General features: G+C 46.2%; 1 protein-coding gene across 1 annotated transcript; it reads left to right on the top strand.

The window, feature by feature from the left end:
- Positions 1–6,069: 6,069 nt before the first annotated feature.
- ANKRD1 (ankyrin repeat domain 1) lies at positions 6,070–17,468 on the top strand. Its single transcript, XM_075533598.1, has 9 exons — positions 6,070–6,237; positions 6,822–7,001; positions 8,149–8,286; positions 8,609–8,716; positions 10,436–10,534; positions 12,245–12,343; positions 12,521–12,619; positions 12,722–12,820; positions 16,743–17,468. The coding sequence occupies exons 1-9, from the start codon at positions 6,211–6,213 to the stop codon at positions 16,851–16,853; spliced, it is 960 nt and encodes a 319-aa protein (XP_075389713.1). The 5' UTR covers positions 6,070–6,210; the 3' UTR covers positions 16,854–17,468.
- Positions 17,469–18,448: the final 980 nt, after the last annotated feature.

Genomic DNA, 18,448 nt, shown 5'->3' with positions numbered 1-18,448 from the left:
AATTCACATTAAAGGAAGGTGTGACGTTTTTATGTTTATTAAGCGGCACCTGCCTTAAAAAATGGTGGAGCTACATGGAGCTCATAAAGGCTTATAGATCATTTCTCACTTTTAAAGTTCTGAAAAATCAACAATCATGGATCTTGATGTCTCTGTTTTGGGTCCATGATTTTGAGACCTTAGTTAAACCTCACCCAAACCCGGGCCCTAAAAATAATTTTGTTCAATTCTCTAATCTGAGGATCCGAGACTCTAAGATATGAGGTCAATGCGAAGGTGGTGAAAATGGTTAGCTCAGTGGCTAGCCAAATGGTTGGTGGTTCGAGCCCACCCTGAGATACCTCAGAAGATAGCACAGTCACTGAAAACCTCAGATCACTGGAAATTGGAGTTGGCTGTGTAGCTCTTATGTTTGCCACAGTCTGTGTAGAAAAGGTCGTCATCAAAGGTCAGGGTGGCTGTTAAAGGCCCCCTGCACTAATTCCCATAGTCTTAGTAAAATATTGTGGATCAGACTAGCAACACTGTGTTCAGATTAGCCAATTAACGGAATGTGTTTTCGTTTGCCTCATGTGACTATGTTATACACGATGTGGTCCTAGAGTCCACAAGGCTAGATGACTGTGCTTCGTTGACTTTACAGAACAGTCTGTTGGACCGTATGTGCCTATTGGCAGACACAGGTTTGCGTGTGTGCCTGAAATTTAAGCTGAGGCACAAATCTGGGCAGAGATGGCTGCTGGGTGATAGGGGGCCGATGCGCTGGTCATACATTGTTGATGCTGAGTGGCTAAATGAATGCAGGATCCATTAAAATTACTGTCATTAAGATGCCACTAAATCCGCCCTGACTCAGCAACCCTCTGCATGTCAGAATACAGCCCTACCTGGGCTCGCGCTACCCTCCCCACACTGCGCTAGGTTTCCACTTGTTTGAACCGATTCCTGCAGCCCGGTGTTGATCCAACTCAATGACGGTTTCCCTTGCATTTTCTTGACGACTCTCTACTTAACCAAGCATGGAATCTTTCTCCAAGCCGGGTCCCTCTCAATAACATGTCTAAAGCACCTGCGCTACACTCTTACCATCCTCACTTCTAAGGAGCACCCTGGTTGCACTTCCTCCAAGCCTGACTTGTGCACCCCACAGCACATGGTCAATTCAAAGTCTCGATCAACACCACCATTCAGAAGCTTCGATTCGTCTTCATCCTCACTGCTCCACTGCCCAGGGCTTGGGTCACCATTGGTCCTCAAAGTGGTATCTTCACTTTGGAACATTTTAAAGAGGTCTTTGGCAGGAGATGTGTCCACAGTTTCTTGACTGCTGCCTCTAGGAGCAATTATTATGGATCGAAGTAAAATGAGATTCTTGGCAACTTCCATCTCCCCTCCCTCCTTTTATTATGATGCTGCCTACTGGTCCCATTGGGGGATTTTCCTTTCCTTTAGGTTGAGGAACAATCCACAGTCAAGGCTGTAGTCTGATCGCCATCAGTAAGTGCTTCAAGTCCTCTTTGTTTTCAGCAAACAGGTTATGAATGAATCTTCCTCTGAGTCTTATGCCATGTTCTTCTCTGGTTTAGCTCATCTTGCTAAAGATATGTTTCAGCCTTCACCTTCCGCTGAGAAACTGCCCACGTCTGAGGGAAAGAATCAGTTTAAAACAACCTAACTGCATAGGGTGATTTGCATCCACTCTCTATCCAGAGACTTGAATAGAAGAGAAAACTCTGGATTCACTCTGGCCTTTGAGAGGCAACAAAGGAAGGCAGCTGTCACAATCCTGCTCAAAATGGCTGCAAATATTTCAGGCTTTTCAAATACAGGTGATTCTTTCCCTGTTTGGTGAGGGAGGGAAAACAACCTTGACCCTTGTTTGCTTCATTTTGATGCCCTCCCTTTGGCATTGTCTTGTGTGTAACTGAGCCATGGCCTGGCCTTAAGGACACTTAGATTCCTGTCCAGGCACAGTCAGCCACTTCCCTGAGCCAAGAAAGGTGAGTCGCAGCTGAGATTGGGAAAGCTGTTCAGGAGGATGGCAAAATGAGCAATTGCAAGGAGACCTGTGGAACAAGGAGTCTCCTGAGTCAGAAACTTGGCAAATGTTCCTGGAGCCCTTCCTTTTAGCATCAAGGTTGGTATGTTAAGGACAAGGAGCGTTAATAACGATCAACCTGTAGATGCTGTAAAATGCCTTTGACTGTAGCAGCTAAAGCAACCATTCAAAAATAACCTGACATCCATAAATAAGAGAGGGTTGAATAAAATATGGCATGTCCACACATACAAATCCGTACAGTTATTTGAAAGAATGACTTAGAATTGTTTTTGCTAGTAAAGAACAACCTCCATGACATGCTACTTAATGAGAAAAACAAGCAAAACAAGAGCTATACACCATATATACTCATGTATAAAGCCAAGTTTTTCAGAACATTTTTAATGCACTTTTTGTGGTAAAATTAGGTGCCTTGGCTGATATTCAGGTCAGCTTATACTCGAGTATATACGGTATGTATATAGATAAGAAACACTATAAAATCTCAACTAAGCACCTTCTCTCTGTGCTCTTTTAATTTCTAACAATAATGCATTTACCTATTTCTTATAGAATTAGGAAAACAAATAAGAAAAGTAAAGCTCTCGGGAGAAGTGCACTGTCTGAAACTCCAGGCTTCGTGGGGAAAGACTGAAGGAACTTGGAGTGGAGCTGGCTGGTACAGAGCCCAGGTGGTGTCTAGGCATGCCCCGGGTTCTCTGGGAGGCAGCAGTAATGGCTTTCGGCCCGCTTCTCTGCCTTTCACGTTCTCACTCCGGTCACTTGTCATTTCATCCACTGAAACGCATAAGCCCTGGTGTTCTTGAGGGAAGTCACGTGGACAAAAGTCAGGGACCCTTCTCCTGCTTGTTCTGACCATATATGGACAGAGGGTGGCTAGAGGGCTTAGGTGCGTCCATTCATCCCGGAAAGGAAACGTTTGAGGCTATGATGAAACTGAGCAACACTTACCTGACTCGGGGCACTATTAAAGGAACTCCTTACACACACGGCAGAGAACTTGTTTCCATTCTGGTGAGTAAGAATGCTTTGAGAATGCAGTTTTGTCCTATGTTCTATTCCCCAAACCAAAACTCACTGCCATTGAGTCAATCCTGACTCATAGTGACCCTGGAGGACAAGGTAGAACTGCCCCCTGTGCCTTTCTGAAACTGCAACTCTTTACAGGAGTAGAAAGCCCTGTCTTTCTCCCACAGGGCAGCTGGTGGTTTCAAACCACTGACCTTGTCACCAGGTCAGCAGCCCAATGAGTAACCAGTACACAATGAGGGCTCCTTTAGGGAGCTAAATATATCAGAATCACTTTTTTGGAAAGAAAATCCTCTCTTTTCAAAATGATAAACTAAATCAAGGTGGGAAGGTTAGCTGAGAACCAGGGAAGCGGTCATAATCGTCCCGAACACGCTTCAGGATTTGCCCACCTCATTCCTTTCTTTAGGGTCTGCCCATTCCATGGACCATTCCTAACGTGCCATTCATCCTCAGAAATTTCCTTCAAGATTTCCTGGCAGATGTGTTCCCTTGAACCTCTTTACAGAATCAGTCAGGTTTGAGGGAGTAACGAAATAATCAGAAGAAGCCAAGGGCATGGTGAACCATTCTACCCTGTCTTGCTTGCATTCTCGGATGTGATTTGAATCTTGGGAGGCAATTTACAAAGTCTGCCCATCAGGGTCCCCTGGGGCCTTGAATGGGTGTAGGAAGAGCTGTCTCAGGAAGTCTGCTGTGAACTCAGGGCTTCTCTGCCCCTGTGGAGTGCAACAAGATGCTGCCAGTCTCACTCGCTCCATTCTTTAATGTTTCTGCAGCAAACGATGTTTGATGTTTCCATGTCTCTGTACCTTCATCAAATGGGAGCATTGACCTTGCCCCTCCTTGCCCCATCTGGCCCTGACAGAGCTAGGATTCCATGTTCAAAGCCCATGAATAGTCCAGGGCTTTCCCCAGGGGTATTTCCAAACATTCGCCTCAGTCTAGGCCAGGCGTGGAACAGAAAGGTGTAAGGAATGGTAGCCACCACTTAAATGGCCACTTCTCAGGAAAAGAGTAGAAGGAATATTGTAATTGATGTGTCTACTGCTAAGGGAAAAATGAGATTTCCTTTGGGCAAGCCCTCTTTTAGGATAGGGTATGGACAGACCAGAACATAGGATTCGGGGCTTCTTGGGAGAGAGGACCCTGGCGGGTTTATGCCTTGAGCTGCTGTTTGCTTGAACACACCTGTTGGGAGAATGTGGGCGCTTTCCGCTCCAATAAAGATCCACAGCCTTGGAGTCCCGCAGAGGCAGTTCTAGGCCCGTAGGGTTGCCATGAGCTGAAATCGAGTTGATGGCCGTCCGTTTGGCCTTTTTGTTTTTTCCTAGTCCGTGTTTTAGTTTGGGGAGTGTTGCTACCTCATTCTGAAAGGGGCCAGGTGACATGCATTGGACTGCTAACTGCTACATGAGCAGTTCAAATCCACCAGTCGCTCCACAGGAGAAAGATGAGCATTCTGTTTCTGTAAAGACTGTCCAGTCTCACAAACCACCAGGAGAGGGGTTGCAATGAGTCAGAACTGGCCCTATGGCAGCGAGTTTGATTTGGTTTGGTTTCAGTCTGAAAGTTCCAGAAACATCACCCATAGGCTGCTTCATTAAAGGTAGGGGTGGGGTGAGGAGAAGACAATGGGAGCCATCTTTAAGAACGAAGCTACTTGGATGGTTAAGGGGATTGATAAACACCAAGACCAAAGCTCACAGCCACCCGGGTGCCCAGCTGATTCCAACTCAAAACAATAAACACTCTCCTCCGTTAATATCTGCCTCCATTCATTCTGCCCTCATTTCTTTTCCTGGAAAAATGTGGTTTTAAAGCTAGTAACTCCAATTTCTCTTTGAGTTGTAAAAAGAGATCCATGTTTTACATATGTCACTACCTCTGAAGAAGGAATATGAATAGAGGCCTTTGTCAGCCCTCCCTGAAGTAAAGCTCCTCCACCCCTCTGGCAGTGTTCTCAGCCTGGCTGCATTGGAGTCACCCAGAAGCTTTGAGAAGTAATCGGTCCCTAGGACCACCATAAATCTACACAGCGTCCCCTGCAGGGGACCCAAGGATCTGCATGTTTAACACGTTCTCACACACTGGTGAGTCTTTTATTTATACCTTTGAGAACGTGGCCTCATGAGAGTCAGGCATGCCTTTGAAAATGTTTGCTCTCATATAGTCTAGCCCTGAACCCCTCGGATTCCGTTAGAACAGTGGTTCTCAACCTTCCTCATGCGTGACCTTTGAATATAGTCCCTCATGTTGTGGTGGCCCCCAACCAGAACATTATTTTCATTGCTATTTCATAACTGTAACTTTGCTACTGTTAGGAATCAGGCGACCCCTATGAAAGGGTCGTTCGACCCCCAAAGGGATAACAACCCACAGGTTGAGAACTGTTGCTTTAGAAGAAGAAGGAGGAGGAAGAGGGGGAAAAAAAAAAAGAACCAGCAAGCACACTGTTTTAGAACACAGTAAGCATGTCATGTGCTAATTCAGTCCAGTGACATCATAAAATAAAAGTGTATCGCTGAATGCTTCTAGTTTCTGATAATGATGGTAAGGTGGCATGTCATGGGGCCTTTTTAGCCCTAGACATAACTCCAGAGAATTCCAAACAGATATAGACAAGTGTCATTAGGACCCGTGCCCCTCCCTCTGAGGCTGGTTATGCATAGGAATGAGATGTGCCCAAGCATCACTCCCCCCTCCCCCGCTGAAGTGTTGATAAGCGTGGTTATCTGGCAGATAGTGCTGGGAGTGTGAATGCGGACCAGGAAGAGAAGAGGGCAGCTATGTGGTGCAATATCAACAGACAGCTGTGCCCTTGACAAATAGGATGGCTTGAATTGTTGAGTGGTGTGGTCATACCAGAGGAACGGCCCTCTCACATTTCTTCCTGATGCACATATTCAGTGGGCTGGCTTGTCAGTCCCGCCCTCTTCAGCTTCCCAGACACTGAGTCTGGAATGAAAATTCACCTGCTTCTGAGCTGGCTGCTGGGGGGAGAGGGGGGCTGTTAGTTGGGTTCCCAGGTTGGAAGATTATCTCACCCAACCCACGCTATATAACTGACCGAGGTGGAGGGACTCAGCAGGGTTCATTCCACGACCACACGGGCAAGCATGGTGGTGCTGAAAGTGGAGGAGCTGGTATGTAAGCTGCATTTTCTTTGCCCAGTGAAAACTGGCTCTGTCTGTTTTTATTTGAAAATCGAAATGCCCCTTTCTTTTAGGCACGGTGCATAGATAGTTTGAAACTGCCAGCACCTGTTGGGAGCTCCTAGTAATGCATTATCTGCATATTTTGTCTTCTCCTCTGGCCTCCTTACTAAAGTGTGAAATCACTTGTAATTATCAAAATGCCTTTGGGAAGATGTTCTATTCCAGGAGCATATATCCAGAAGCTTCATAACTCAAGGCCAATCATGTTATATCAAAAGGGTGGAAGTTGGAAGAATCTTAACTAATGAGAGGGGGTGGTGGCTTTCCTAGGAGAGATACGATTAAGCAAATTGAAAATATATTTAAACATGTCAACTTAATCTAAGTCTTTATTCAAACAAGAGACTAGGACAAGTACCTGACAGAAATCCTGGAAGACCTCCAAGCATGGGCCTCACAGAGGCAGGCCATGGCCAGGGAGGGAAGGCCAAGGGCCTCTTATGGCATCTTCTGTGGAGAGTGGCCCTAGATAGGCCCTAGATAGGCACTGGTCCTTCCATGTTCCTCCATAGGTCACAGGGAAGAAGAATGGCAATGGAGAGGCAGGGGAGTTCCTACCGGAGGATTTCAGAAATGGACAGTATGAGGCTGCTGTTACCTTAGAGAAGCAAGATGACCTGAAGCCACTCCCAGGCCACCCTGTGAGCCGGGCAGAACAACAGTGGAAAAGCGAGAAACAGAGAGAAGCAGAGGTAAGAATCTTCTTGAAGGGCCACTACTGGGAGGTTGGGGCTGGAGCAGAGAAGGCAGGGAGGAAGAACAAAGAAAGAAACAGAAGAAACAACCATTCCAAAGACTTTTCTTACCTAATTCTAACACATAAAGAGGCGATTTCAATGGGGCAGGTTGTAGGAAATGATTCTTTGACCACTCTATTTCCTCTGGATTCTGAGTCAGTGATTCAATGTGCTGCAGCCCTGATGGTATAGTGGCTACACATTGGGTTGCTAGCCACAAGGTCAGCTGTTCAAAACCATCAGAAGCTCTGTGGCATAAAGATGAGGCTTTCTACTCCTGAAGAGCAACAGTCACGGAAACCCACAGGGGCAGTTCTACTCTATCCTATAAGGTCACTAAGCGTCAGAATGGACTCAATGGCTGTGAGTTTCAGTTATGTTTTTAACCCTATATGATACCAAGATAGATTAGGAAACAAAAACATGTCCAGTGAATTTCTGATGTTTTATGTTGGTTACACTATGTCTAGTTAATTCTAACCAAGAGAGAGTTTTGTTTCCCCTTCCATGGCATGATTTATAGTCCATGGATTATTGTTTTGACTATGCCCAATATTTGTGCTGACACAATCTGTGTTGCTGGTGAATATTTATTATTTACTCGCCACAGATAAAATATGCATTAGTTAGGACAGTCTGTTTCACACGTCCTGCTTAGTGGGCCACTTAAGAGAGGTAGGTATTAAAGAGAGAGGTATTAATATTTTAGAGCTTTACAACTATTGACTTCTTTTGAGTTAAGAAAAACTTTAACTTTTGAGGATGATAAGAACACATCCTGCAGAATTCTTGGGTTTATGATGCTAGTGATTATAAAATAATCACTTAAAAGATTAAAGAAGGATTGTCTTCAATTAGAGAAAGATCAATTCTGTAAGCAAAAGAAATGAAACTGAAGGAATTAACGGAAACAGTAGGCACTTGAATACCTTAATAAGAAGCACTCAATTAAAGCGAATGGCTATTTTTAGAATTATTATCTTTATATTATTATTATTATTTCATTTCAACTGCTCAAATATTTCCTTCCAGAGTTTTGGACACAACCAGAATGCTTACCCGTAGAGGCCATCATATAATGAAATCTGAATTTCTATTTCAGCTCAAGAAGAAGAAACTAGAGCAAAGGTCAAAGCTTGAAAATTTAGAAGACCTTGAAACCATCATTCAGCTCAAGAAAAGAAAGAAATACAGGAAGACCAAAGTTCCAATCGTGAAGGAATCTGAACCCGAAATCATTGTAAGTGTTGGCTTTGCACTGTATACCCATTAACCCATTGCTGTCAAGTTGATGCTGACTCACACTGACCCCAGAGGATAAAGTCAAGCTGCTCCACAGGGCTTACAGGGTGCTGTGTGATCTTGACCAAAGCAGAGTGCCCTATCTTTCTCCTATAGAGCAGCGGTGGGCTTGCACCACCAGTCAATATTTCAGTTATCAGCGGAGAGCTGGCCAGTCACTGCACCCCCTGGGCTGCTGTGGGGCTGTGTCGCGTGGGTATTATCATCTGACTGGATGTTACAGAGATCACAGTAATGCTCATACGGTGTTTTTGGCTCAGGTAGAACCTGTGGATGTGCCTAGGTTTCTGAAGGCTGCCCTGGAGAACAAACTGCCAGTAGTAGAAAAATTCTTGTCAGACAAGAACAATCCAGATGTCTGTGATGAGGTAAGTATTAGATAAAGCACTGCAAAATCCAGCTCATTAATTGGGCGCTTCTAATTCTTTCCTGCAACCTTGTGAATGGGATGCCAGAATTATTCCACCTGCAACAGCTTCCCCAGCTGTTGCCACATAAGAAGCATAATAGGAGAGTGCACTGGTCCCCGTCCCCACCCCCCCCGTACACCCCGCAAAAATCAGAATCACACTGTTTTCTATACTCCATCTGTCAGGCTGATTTCTCAGTCGGTCTTTAATCGACTTTAAATAAGACAGAGCCAACAACCCACTCATTTTGGGGGAAGCACACCCTTAGCATCATTTTTGCTTGGCTGGATCTCAATCCCTCAGTATTAGACTAGGAATCTGGGAGCTCGAGTCCCAGCTGCATTGCTGCCTGGCTATTGGATCTTTAGTACAGAGCCTACATTCTCTGGGTCACAGTTTCCTGTATCTGTAAACAAAGGCTATTGGAATGAAAGGATGCCTAAAGTTGATCGTTGTTGGTTGATGCTCTTGAGTCAGTTCCAACTCATAGCAGACCCTGGGTGACGGGACAGGGGTTCCCGGGCTGTAGCCTTTACGAGAGCAGATCGCTAGGTCTTCCTCCTGTGGAGTCAGTGTGTGAGTTTGAACCGCCAACCTCTAGGCCATCCATCAGATACTTGGCTGTGTAGTGTCAGGAGGGTTTCTGTTCAGCTCTGACGGTCTATTGATCTATTCCTTAGTAATGAAAAATCAATCCACTCGTTCAATTTATCCAAAATGACAAGTCCCCTTTCCTTTTTCTCCTACAAACTGAATTGGAGATCACTTTTAAAGTTGTACTATAGAAACGAGGCATTCGCTTAAAAATGAATACTATTTTAACTGAAGAAATCTCGAGTATATATATACTCGAGTGTGCATGCAGACCAGACAGCTTTCTTATCAAGGGCTGGGGGAAAGAATGAAAGAAGGAAGGAAGGAAGGAAGGAAGGAAGGAAGGAAGGAAGGAAGGAAGGAAGGAAGGAAGGCAGTGTTGAAGAGATCCTGAGTTTCTGTTTGAGGTGATGTGAGATTCTTGGAAATGGATAGTTGGGATAGTTACGCATACTGGTGAGTGTAATTAATATCCCCTAATTGTGAACTTGAAGGAGTCCTGGTGGCATAGTGCTTGCCAACTGGGCTGCGAACGTGCACGGTCAGCAGCTGGAAACCACCACTGGCTCCGCAGGAGAAAGGTGGGGTGGCCACAGTTGCTCTCTGGGAGAAAGCGGAGGCTGCCTGCTTCCCCCAACCCCTGAGAACTTCGACTGAACTAGAGTCTCTATGCAATGGCATAAGAAGGAGTACCTTATGATACTCAGCCTCGCTACGGTCCTGGATGGAAGAAAGCTGTCTGATCTGTGGGGCAGCTATGCCACACAATGGAAACGCAAAGTTCAAGGAAGAGAAATGTCCGCATTTGGGTAGTTTTGAACCTTTAAGTTTGCATCCTGCAACACAGACCTCTGAGCATTTCGAGAGGTGCATGGCAGGGAGCGCAGAACTTAGTTGCAGGACACTGTCCCTAGTGGTTCTGTAGTGTTATTCAGTTTGGCATTTCTAATTCATAAATACGCACTCGAGTTTCTGTCGCTTAGGTCATCAGAGCCCCAGCCCGTGCCAGTTCCTTGTAAAGGAAGGGGCTTTTGCACACTTTCAAATGCATTGCTATCTCTTTTTCCATCTCTATTCTGACAGTATAAACGGACAGCTCTTCACAGAGCTTGCTTGGAAGGACATTTAGCGATTGTGGAGAAGTTAATGGAAGCCGGAGCCCAGATCGAATTCCGTGATATGGTAAATATCTTGCTTCGCTTGGAAATGAGCCAAAATAAGCCGACTGACTATAGGAAGCTGGAGAAAACCTACAATGAAAAGCCAGGCTGATGGGATTGAAAATGGATCTGAAAGAACTGGGTGGAAACTCATTTCTCTGTACAAAGGAGAGTTGGGAGAGGGGACGAGGCCGTGTGGAAAGTATTTTCCATACATCCTTAAAAAGAAGGAAGTGTTCCAGGCAAAGGAAGAAAATACAAACTGTTGGACAGAATTTCATATCCTCATCAGAGAGGTGGGTTTTTTTTAAATCAAGTCAGTGGCCTTACCAAGAAGTAATCCATTCAGTGCTTACCTCTCAACACACCCTGTCCTTCCATTCTACCAGGGAGCCTACCCATGGCCCCCTGACTGACAGCAGTAGGGGATCGAGCTTGTCCAGCTGCACCCTTTACAGGATAGATGTGCATTGCCGTTGGCGAGATTTGAGGCTGGACTCTATGCTAAATGACTCGCCATCTGTGGAAAGTAGCTGCTTTGCAGACTCCAGTAATTCAGCCACTGTTGACGTCTATGAAGACCGACCGACAACATACTTTATGAACTAAAGACTGGGTTTAGAAAAGACTTCGTGTAATTACACGAACCCAATTAGACACCATAGCAAAGTGAAAAGGGGCCCACAAAACCTTGCAAAGGACCTGGCTTAAGTGGAGGTCCAAACACATGTATGTTTTAAAGTAGAAGTAAAGGAATCTTTGAACACATGCTTGCTGCAAGGCCCGTTGTGGTCAAGCTGATCCCTAGTTGTAGTGAGCCCTAGAGGACAGAGCAGAACTGTCCTGTAATCCTCAGGGAAAGCAGACCACTGCATCTTTCTCTCATGGAACACCTGGTGGGTTTGAACCTCTGACTTTTCTGTTAGCAGCCAAGTGATTAACCACTATGCCACACAAAAACATCCTAGGTGTGAGCTTTGGAAGCCCAGGTGTGGGCATACCAAATAGAGCAGCGATAAAGGGTCCCAGGGGAAACAAGTGCCGTGTGCAGTCACCCCAGGTCGCCCAGCAGTTGGGGCAGAGCTGTGTCAGCATCAAAGACAACAGAGAATCAACACAAGATGGAGAAAGAGCTACACTAGGGTAGGTCAGATCCTGGTGAAAGTTCTTCTTAAAGGGACTGTTTTTATTCTGCTCAAATTGTTCAATACATTTGTCTAATATGTTTAAGTAGATTTGGCAGATATGATTTAAAATTATGGGCAGAAGTGGATTTGAGTATCTCTTCTCAATGATGGGCTGCAGGTCCGAGGGCAAAGCGAGTGGAGCTTTTTTGGGGAGCCAGGGATTTTTGCCCGTTCCGTCTACCTCATTGTGTTACTGTGGGGTTTAGATTCATCTAGAGTGTGCAGGGCAGTGAGGGGATGTAATAAATTCTCAAGTAATACTAGGATATCTTTTCGTAGCTGGTAGATTTTCGAAGAAAGTCCTAGTGATAAAAGCATACACGCACACAAATCCACACATGAATATCCACACTCACACACAGAGTTCAGCTTTGACTGGAGCTTCTGACTATCACAGTAAGAACTGACAATCTAGGGGAAGACAACCCAGTGTAGTCAGAGAAATCAGAGCAAGCCTCACGATCCCTGGGCCTTAGAAAACAAGTATTCCCTCCCTTGTCAGGTTCTCAATGACACTCCCGGTTCCTTCTTGCTTCCCCGTATAGCTTGAATCGACAGCCATCCATTGGGCAAGCCGTGGGGGGAAGCTGGAGGCTTTAAAATTGCTGCTGAACAAAGGAGCGAAAATCAGCGCCCGTGATAAGGTATTTCGCCTCCCCTCCCCCCCCCCCCCCCCCGCCCCCGGACCCCCAGCCTCATCACTGTAGTCAGCGGTCACCCGGCCTTATGCAGGCACGGTGGATGTGTCTCTTAATGCCTGGGGGTTTTGGGAAGTCGCTGTCCTGCCTCCCAGCTCATCAGCAGTGTTGGCAATTTTTCAGTTGCTCAGCACAGCGCTGCACGTGGCTGTGAGGACAGGCCACTATGAGTGCGCGGAGCATCTCATCGCCTGTGAGGCGGACCTCAACGCCAAGGATCGAGTGAGTAGCATCCATTGTTCCTGATCCCCAACCTGGGATCTCTCCAGGGGCCCTCTGCCTGGATCCAGACCCGCCTGGAATCGGTTTATTCTGCTTCTCTAGGAAGGGGATACCCCTCTGCACGATGCCGTGAGGTTGAATCGGTACAAAATGATCAGGCTGTTGATTATGTACGGCGCAGATCTCAACATCAAGAACTGTGTAAGTACTGTCTTTGGGCTTTCCCTTTGACAGAAGCATTTCGTGAATATTTGAAAATGTTTCCCCAACAGGAGTACTGGATGGTGGGGGTGGGGGAGTGAGGGGGAGTGGATATTGTGATGATGCGCATGGCCATGTCGGTTTCCACAAGGACATGTTACCCTTGGTAATAACTCAAGTGCCTTGGTTGGGGAAGGGAAGATTTAGTAGCTGTGATGGCTTTCACGGAGTCCCTAGGTGGTACAAGTAGCTAACCCTCTTGACTACTAGCCAGAGGTGCTTCGTAAGAAAGACCTAGAAATCCATTTCCACCAAATCGGTCACTGAAAACCCTATCAAGCACAGTTCTCCTGTGACATCCTGGTTTCGCCACGGGTTCACCAGAGTCGAAGAGATACACAAAGGTTTCCTAGGCTGTGCTCACCACAAGAGTAGATGGGCACGTATTTCCTCACGCAGAGCAGATAGTGGGTTTGAACTACTGACTTTTTGGTTAGCGGCCTACCACTTAAACCACCGAGTCACCAAGGCTTCTGTGTTAGGCCAGGTTGACTAGAGAATCAAATCCAGAGACACTCATATATGTGTAAGAAAGAGCTCTATATCAAGAAGTAATTATATATATATCCAGAAAGCATCCCAGCCCAGTCTCACTCAAGTCCGTAAGTCTGATACTAGTCCATCAGTCCCTCTTCAGACTCAGGCGGCCACATGCAATGATGCAGACCACAGGAAGATCACAGGACAGTGGGTGCAAAGTCATGTGGATCCAATGGCAGTGGCAGCATCACAGGGCTCTGGCAGCAATCAGGGTCAGCCAGCAGGAGGGTGAAGGCAGAGAGAGGCGGGGTGGGAGGGGGGAGTGGTCCCCAGGGCCCTCTTTATGAAAAGGCAACACCCACCCGCAAGGAGTCACCATCAGTCTGTAACTTGATTGACAGGCTAACCTCCACCCCCTACACGTTTATATATCTTCAAGTTGAAAGGAAATTATGTAACTACCACAGATTCTTAGTGTATAATATAGTACCTGGTACCACTTTTTAAAGCTGGTCTTGAAAGTAAAGGATGGTCAAAACTACTCACCTTCCCAGGCACCTGTGGAAGTCATCTGCATCAGCCACCCCTGGCTGTGCTGAGGTAGTTAGGGACGGTCTGCAGTTCGACAGTGGGCAAGGCAGCCATGGGCCAATGAGAGAAAACTAACCCGTGCTCATCCTCCTGAGTGATTCAGAATGCTCCTCTCCTCCTTAGACCAAAAAGAAAAGCAGTCACTTTCTTACAGGGCGGCCATACTTTTGCCTACATTTAAAATATCATTTCTCTCCATTTACCACTTTGTTTGTCTGCACATCCTTCAAAATAGTTTCCTGTTCCTGAAAATGTTGTGTGCAGTCCTTGTTCTAGTGTTCATTTCAATTCACCTTGAAGCAGGGCATGTGATCAGCTTTTTCTGGTGGCCCCAAGTCCTAGTCAAATATCTCAAATAGAAGCTTTAAAAATAGCACTTGGAGGAAAGGGTTTAAACTACTGAAGAAAAATATTGAAAGATGTTTTGGTGAATCACTTGCTAAGAAGGAGGGGGGAAAAAGAAATCCAGTCATTGAACAGTGTGAGTAATTTCTTCCTCTGATTTGTGTTATGAGACTGAGATGAAAATTCTAGCATTAAAAAAAAATAAGTAACTGGCTTGGTGACAGGAACAAAAGTAAGTGGGAGCTGCTTGGGGCGGGAAAGCGTTGAAAGCAGGATTCCTCAGGCTGAACACTAGGACTGGTCTTGTCTCATGTGCCTGAAAGCTCTCTGGGACAACGTAGCTTTGATGACATCTGCAAAACTGCAGAACACATGAGCTTTTTTAAGGAAGTGAGATACGATCAGAGCACTAGTAACAGACTCACGGAAATGGTAAAGCAGGTAGGAAATGAGGAGATGAATTTTAATCGAGTCACACTAGGAAGTTATGAGAAAATAGCTCTCAATAGATGAATAGGGCTCCTGAAGAGGATTCTGGGCCCATGAACTTCATGGGCTCAACAAATTAGTAAAATAAATAAACTATTAGATGCCATCTTAAAGGTGATTGGAAACAATGCACACTGCATTATTTTATTTTGTCCCAAACTGCCTTAATGTCTACTGACAAGGGTTCTTCAAGAAAGACAAACAGAACTGCAGCCATTTTAAAATTAAGGTTGAAACCAAAACAAAAAAAATCAACCGCAGTCACTGCCATTGAGTCCATGGCAACTCATAGTGACCCTATGGGGCAGTGTAGAGCTACTTCTGGGAGTCACCAAGACTGGATGCTTTATGGGAGTAAAAGCGCCCATATTCCTCCCTCAGGGAGGCCAGGGTTTTGAACTGCTAGCCTTGTGACTCATAGCCCAATTCAGAACCACTATGCCATCTGAGCTCTCAGCAGGACTCTGACCTCATGTGCCTCCAGGAAGTAGACACAGCCCCAAAAAAATGGAAATGGGTAGCTGGTAAGGTCTGTGTACCCAACTCTTATAAAGACAGTGGCAGGTCCCCGAACCAGCGCATGACAGTTATGTGGAACCAGAGGGGCTGTGTTGATTTTATTTTGCATAGAGATTCCAAACCCAATTGAGAAATCTCTTGACTTCTGAATCTTTCTAATGAGCTCTAACATTTTTTAAAAATTAAGCCTTAAGGAAGCCCTGTTTGTCAAACGAAATAGCTGTACAGACTGGTTGACATTTCCAAACTACCTGTGTGCAACCTTTGGGTGAAAGAGTTGGAACAAGTTCAAAATAAACAGAGGTGGGAAAGTTTAGGATTTCCATATCTATAGACAAAAACGGAGAAGTGGCATGGCTTTAGTGTTTGTGCATATCTTGAGGCACATGAATAAGAGAAAGAAAAGGTTGGCATTTAATCACATGTGTCTTTGCCACCAACTTAAAAAAACATTCTGAGGAGAGGCCACTGTAAAGCTGGGTTTTGAGAAATCTCTTCCAGGGGCAATAATAGTACCTGTTCAGGATCTGAAGATTTAAACAGAGGAGTTGAAGCAGCTTATGAAACATCAGTTTCTATCAACCAAGAAATCATGTTCCAAATGAATAGGAATGGGGTTTCAACGAAAAGGGGCACCGCCGGCTTCCCACACTGTCCTACAAGGTCCTGCAGCTACATCAAAACCCAAATCAAACTCGCTGCCATCAAGTCAGTGCCGACACCCAGAGACCTTCTAGGAAATTCCCCTGTGACTTTCCGAGACCTGAGCCTCTCTGTGGGAGTAGAAAGCCCTGTCTTCCTCCCGTGGAGCAGCTGGTGGTTTCAAACTGCCGACATGGCAGGTCACAGGCCCTTCCGGGCTCCTGGAGATACTTATAGGCACTTTCAAATCTCAAAGGACCTATGAGGGTGCTGTTGCCACCTAGTGTTTAGAGACCAGGGATTTTGTGACACCTGGTCATCATTTCACAGGGAAACATCAAGGGCCTTTGAGGGGAACAATTGGTTTGATGATACAAGCTGTCCTCTGGTTACACTGAAGTCCAGTTAAGTCAGCTGCCTGTGTGGGTCAATTGGGACAGGAGCAGATGGCGCTCATTCAGCCTGACTTTTAGAGCGAGAAAGACATGAAGTATTTCAGTTACTTCGAAGCTCATGTACACCAAGTGAAGGCGATTATGGTGAAGAATTGGGAGTAGAGGTTGGTTCAAACTGTCAACTGCAGGCAACTTTGTATAACAATAAAGGGCAAATAAGTGGGTCAGAGGAGTCGACCTGGGACCCTCATAAGCCTGAGGGCTTCCTTGCAAAAGGACATGTAATAGAACACATTAAAGGCTTCCATAAGGTGCACGTTGTTAAACACATACACAGAGAGAATGTGAATTGATGATGCCCCCACCTGCCAGTCAAGGTGTCTCGTCTATTTTGTGACCAGGCTGGAAAGACCCCAATGGACCTGGTGCTGCACTGGCAGAACGGAACCAAAGCCATATTCGACAGCCTCAAAGCCAGCGCCTACAAAGCCTCCAGCATCACCACGTTCTAAGCAGCTGCGCCCCTGCATTCGAGGGCTTTGCACAAGGAGCGCCGGGAGCCGCCACACGTCGTGAAGAAGCTTGAGAAAGCACGGGCATAGAAAGATTCACCTTGCCATTGGTTTTGTGATACGCACCCCTATTTATTTTTATTTATTGATGGCGCTTCCTTTGTACAGAACACTTTCGGAGCCTCCCCAGGAGAAGTAGAAGAATGAGTGATGCTGGGCGGGGCCCTTGGGGCCTCTTTTATGCAAGGTGCCTTTCAAAGACAGAGGGGCTCTGTGGCCCTGTTTTCTCCTGGAGTTAATGCAGAAGTTCCAGGGAAGCCAGGAGGGAAGGCACAGAGTGGCAGGACGGGAAGTGGAGCGGAATGGAAGGAAAGGTGGGGGGAAGGATAGGAAAGGCGGCGGCCGCTGATGCCCTGGGCCAGGTGTTTGTTCCTTAGTGGTGAGCGGTCTCAGGTGAGGAAGGTCCTGAAGGGAAGCCCGGGCAGTGGAGGGAGCTGGCAACTGGGGCATGCCAACAGGAATTCACTCTCCCAAACCACGAAAGTCAAGACAAACTGTAAAGGTTCGAATATCTATTCGTGTTTGTACATTTTATATTCATAATAAAAACAAATGCCAAGCCTTTCTTCGTCCTTCTCTGAAGTGTGATGGGAAAGGACGGTGTGAAGACAACTTTAGTTGGGGAGGGGGTGCTGTTTCCAATCTTCCCCATTTTCTCACATCAGAAAGGTCAAGAGAACAGCTCTTGTCAGACTTCAGGGCGCAGGTATCCACATCACCTGGGGATCTTGTGTAAAATGAAACCCTGCTTCCCATGAGATGGGCCCTGAGAGCCATGCCTCCCAGGCGGGAGCTGTGGTTTGACATAAGGCACTTGGAGCAGCAAGCCCGTGCGCAGGAGCAGGTATAGTAGAGATTAAAGTCAAGCCCGTGCGCAGGAGCAGGTACAGTAGAGATTAAAGTCAAGCCCGTGATCAGGAGCAGGTACAGTAAGAGGTTAAAATCCTCTCAGGCCCAATATGTGGGGAATGCGACACCTGGTGGTTGTGGCTATTACTGCAAATTAATCCAGTGCTGGGAAGTTTAACAATGATTATGTGCACAAAACAGTACCAAAGGCATCTCATGAGGAAAAACACACCTGGTCGATGATTTCTTCCCCCCAACCCTCACAGTTACTTTGTTGCCAAATATCTTATCAGTTGCCTCGGGCATGTGGCTAGAAACCCTGGTCCCCACCCTGGTCCCTTGGAATACATGATTATTAAACGAATCATCGCAGAATAATTCAAATCATCACGGTTGCAATCCGAAGCCGGGCAAAGGCGAGTTCAGAGTGCTGTGAGACAGTACACGATGTGGAGGCACCTCCTCAAGGAGGGGAGGTAAGGAAACATCTTAGAAAATCTCTGAAGCGGTCCCGATAGCGGAGCCTGAAGGTGGCATGAAAGCGGAGGGTTCCAGGCGACAGGGTCTGGGGAAAGTCTGACGCTTGAGGAAATGGATAGAGTTCCGTGTAGGCCACATGGAATAGCAAACACTCGCTCCAGATTGGACCATACACGTAACCTCTCAGACACGCCTCTAGCATTTGG

Source organism: Tenrec ecaudatus, chromosome 16, assembly GCF_050624435.1.
Source record: "Tenrec ecaudatus isolate mTenEca1 chromosome 16, mTenEca1.hap1, whole genome shotgun sequence".
Lineage (NCBI taxonomy): Eukaryota > Metazoa > Chordata > Mammalia > Afrosoricida > Tenrecidae > Tenrec > Tenrec ecaudatus.
Note: the sequence above shows the minus strand (reverse complement) of the source record. Positions and strands in the feature narration are given on the sequence as shown.